The sequence below is a fragment of the Gekko japonicus genome, unplaced genomic scaffold (genome assembly GCF_001447785.1).
Source record: "Gekko japonicus isolate JY-2015 unplaced genomic scaffold, Gekko_japonicus_V1.1 scaffold5410, whole genome shotgun sequence".
Taxonomy (NCBI): domain Eukaryota; kingdom Metazoa; phylum Chordata; class Lepidosauria; order Squamata; family Gekkonidae; genus Gekko; species Gekko japonicus.
Window position 1 is genome coordinate 32,702 of NW_015165415.1, and position 3,534 is coordinate 36,235.

At 45.7% G+C, this 3,534-nt stretch overlaps 1 protein-coding gene across 1 annotated transcript in view; it reads left to right on the top strand.

The window, feature by feature from the left end:
* VDAC2 (voltage dependent anion channel 2) overlaps positions 1 to 3,534 on the top strand; it is a 15,236-nt gene that overhangs the window by 8,903 nt on the left and 2,799 nt on the right. The window contains exons 6-7 of the mRNA XM_015410671.1: positions 909 to 1,136; positions 1,973 to 2,123. Of these exons, the coding sequence (XP_015266157.1) occupies positions 909 to 1,136; positions 1,973 to 2,123 (379 nt within the window). The remainder of the gene's footprint in view (positions 1 to 908; positions 1,137 to 1,972; positions 2,124 to 3,534) is intronic.

Sequence of the window (3,534 nt, forward strand, 5' to 3'; positions counted from 1 at the left end):
TTTTTTTGGGGGGGGGGGTGAGTATTGTGTGTGTGCGCGCGCTTGTGAGACTGGGAGTCATGATGATTTCTGGCGACTCCTAGTGGGGCTATGATATTTCAGAGAGGTGGCTTACCTGCGTCCTGTCCCTAGTATTCCTTGGAGGTCGCCCTTCCAAATACTTGCCAGGGTCAGCCCTGCTTAGAAGAAGTAGTAGTGATGGGATTTATACCCCGCCCTTCACTACCTGAAGGAGTCTCAGAGCGGCTTACAACCTCCTTTCCCCTCTCCTCCCCACAACAGACACCCCGTGAGGTAGGTGGGGCTGAGAGAGTTCCCTTGAGAACTGCTCTTGAGAGAATAGCTCTGAGGGAACTTGTGACTGACCCAAGGTCACACCAGCAGCTGCATGTGGGGAATCAAACCCGGTTCTCCCAGATCAGAGTCTGCGCTCCTAACCACTACACCAAACTGGCTATCTCTTAGCTTCCGAGATTTGACGAGATCGGGCATGCCAGGTCAGGGCAAAATCTTAAAAGTCTCGATGGTGTCTGGCCGTCACTTTTAATTACCCTTTTGGTTTGGCATCTGCTGTGTTCATGAAGGAATGATATGCCAGTAAATGATGCAAGTTAACGGTGGCCCTCAAGTTCATGAGACATGCCCCATTCAGCATTGAGCAAGATCCCCATTCCAAAGCCGGGATGTAAGTAAGAAACAAAGTCTGTCTGAGTCTCATGATAGGTTTGCCCGTCCATGTCTCTTCCCCTGATGTTCAGTTGCTTTCCCAGGACTGCAGTTGTTTCCAGCGTTTTCTTGTACTTCATCCCAAAGGCCATCTTCCCTGCCAGTGGATGAGACTTCGTAAAGCTCAGGCGTTTCAGAGCAACCATTAACCTTGCGTGAGAAAAAAATCCTCTTTCTTTCAGGAAGAAGAGCGGCAAGATCAAGTCTGCCTATAAGCGGGAGTGCATAAACATTGGGTGCGACGTTGACTTTGATTTTGCCGGCCCGGCTATCCACGGCTCGGCTGTCCTTGGCTACGAGGGCTGGCTAGCTGGTTGCCAAATGACCTTTGACAGTGCCAAATCCAAGTTGACGAGAAACAATTTCTCTGTGGGTTACAAGACTGGGGACTTCCAGCTGCACACCAACGTGTAAGTATTCAGCAGAAGTTGCCCGTGCAAAATTATGGGCAGGAACTCTGGGACGTTGTGACATCATTAAACTATAAATGTAAAAAATGCCTGCAGCAGTGTGTATTGTGTAAGTGTATTGTGCAAGTGTGATCAGAACCTTGGAAGTCCATGGACTAGAGTTAGATGAAATGACAGGCCGAATTGTTCCCTTACATTATGGAATGCAAACCGTGGTTTAATCCTGGCTGATAGCAAACCACAGTTCAGTCTTGTGTGGCTGGCCCATTGTGAAAAACTAGGTTTTGAGGAATGCCAAAGTCTTCAGTCTCCAAGCCACGAGCAAAAGGAAGGGTGGGTTTGCCGTCTTTTCTGAATGCAACCATAAGCAATAGTCCCATCCAAGTAGATAGATAAAATGCTTATTATTAGCCAAAGACCCATCATTTTCTTAGTCTAAAAATCTTCATTGGTCCAGAGAGCAATGTTCCCTCTAAGCTGTGGAGTCTTGTGAGCAAAAATTCTACTTTGTGAGGTACTGGCACTAAAGTTGTGAGCGAACAATTTGGCTATTGCATGAATTAGTTTGCTCTGGAGCCATCTTTTCTGAGCTAAAACAAAAATCTGTGAGCTGGAGGCTAAAAAACCGTGAGCTAGCTCACACTAACTCAGCTTAGTGGGAACACTGCTCTGAGCGTTATTCTTGGTTGTATCGGAAGACTTTTTGTGTCCTGTCCCCCCCATTTTGGCCCTTCTTTATTTGAGCTCAATGAAGAGAAAGCTAAAAAAAAATATGTTTGTGTGGGGGTTTAGTTTACGATGTGACTTTAAACATTTGCTGTAAAAATATTTTCCAGCAATGATGGGTCGGAATTTGGGGGCTCCATTTACCAAAAAGTCAGCGACAACCTTGAGACTGCCGTAAATCTCAACTGGACTGCAGGCAGCAACAGCACTCGGTTTGGAATTGCAGCAAAGTACCAGCTGGATTCTACCGCTTCAGTTTCGGTGAGTAGAGCGGCTGCTAAAGGAAAGGCCGCATCAGTGTTGGTCCACTAAACGTCTGGCTGGATCCTGCAGTGCCTCGTGGACAGTCTCCTTCTCAGCTGCACTGGTGGTCTTCCTGCTGTAAGGCTTCAGGTGGTGGATTGCTGTGGTGGTCTGAAGCAACAGAACAGAGTTTGAGTCCGGTGGCACCTTTAAGACCAGCAAAGTTCAATTCTGCATGCAGACAAAAGCTTATCCCCAGAATTAAACTTTGTTGGTCTTAAAGGTGCCACCGGACTCAAACTTTGTTCTGTTGCTGTAAGGCTTGGTAGTCTTGGATGGGAGCTTAGTCACATGGTTAGAGATGTGAAGGCCCAGAAAAATTTGGAAAAAACCCTGTTTGTTTCCTGAAACCTTTTTTGTTTTTTTCTGAAAAATTGAAAAAAGGAAAGGAAAAAAAATTGATTATGGAACATTTTATCTTAACATGATGAATAAAATATTTTAGGACAAGGTGTTCAGATATTTTCCAGATCATTTCTAAAAAATATGTATGGTATCAGATTGATGTAATTTCTGTGCACGGAGGACAAGCAAGTCCTAGGTTACAAACTGAACTCGCCAATGCAAGAACAAGATGCATTCCTTCTTTTAGGAGGTGCTGTTGTCACAAGAAAAGAAAAAGGTTTCAGTTTTGTTTTTGCATGTGGGTGGGTATTCTGTTTGTAATAATGGGTTGGATACACTATATTTTTAATATGCTAGTTGTGATCATTTCATGCCAAGTAAAAATGTCCATAGTCATATTTTATCTTCCTAAAGTAACAGAATGACTTTCAATCTGGAGAAGAAAAAAGAAGTGCTAATGTAGCATTTTTTTCAGTTTTTCCAAAAATTTCCATTTCCCCCCGAAAAAAACGGAAAAAACCCGGGGTTTTTTCCGAGCTTCAAAATTTCCGGAAATTTCACATCTCTAACCAATTTTACATCTCTACGCATGGTCTGCTCTCTCCTGGTAACGGCTGGTACAGCCAGTGGGCTGAGCTGTGTCCTGGTTCCGATCCTGGGTCTGCTGGCTGGGCTGGGCGGCATCATTGTGAAACTTTGCCAAAACGGCTAATGGAAATGGTTGTAATAGCTGAAGGGGCAGGCGCTTGGCTGTCCCGCTCAGAGTTACAGCCTTGGGCGTGTCACTTGCCATTCTTCCCTCCCCACCCAGAAAATGGGAGTGTGGCCGACCTGAATAGCAGTGGGGGAGAGAAACGGCGGTGGAGCATTTTGCACATTAGAAGGGCTTTTACAAAGTATTGATGGGATGTCAGTAGGGTAAGGGGGTCTGTCTCTTCTGTCTGAGTTTGTGGTCGCTGTGGCTGTAAGGGATGGCCCCGGGCTTTTTCAAAGTCCACCCCTCCCCCCCCCACCTACAGGCATA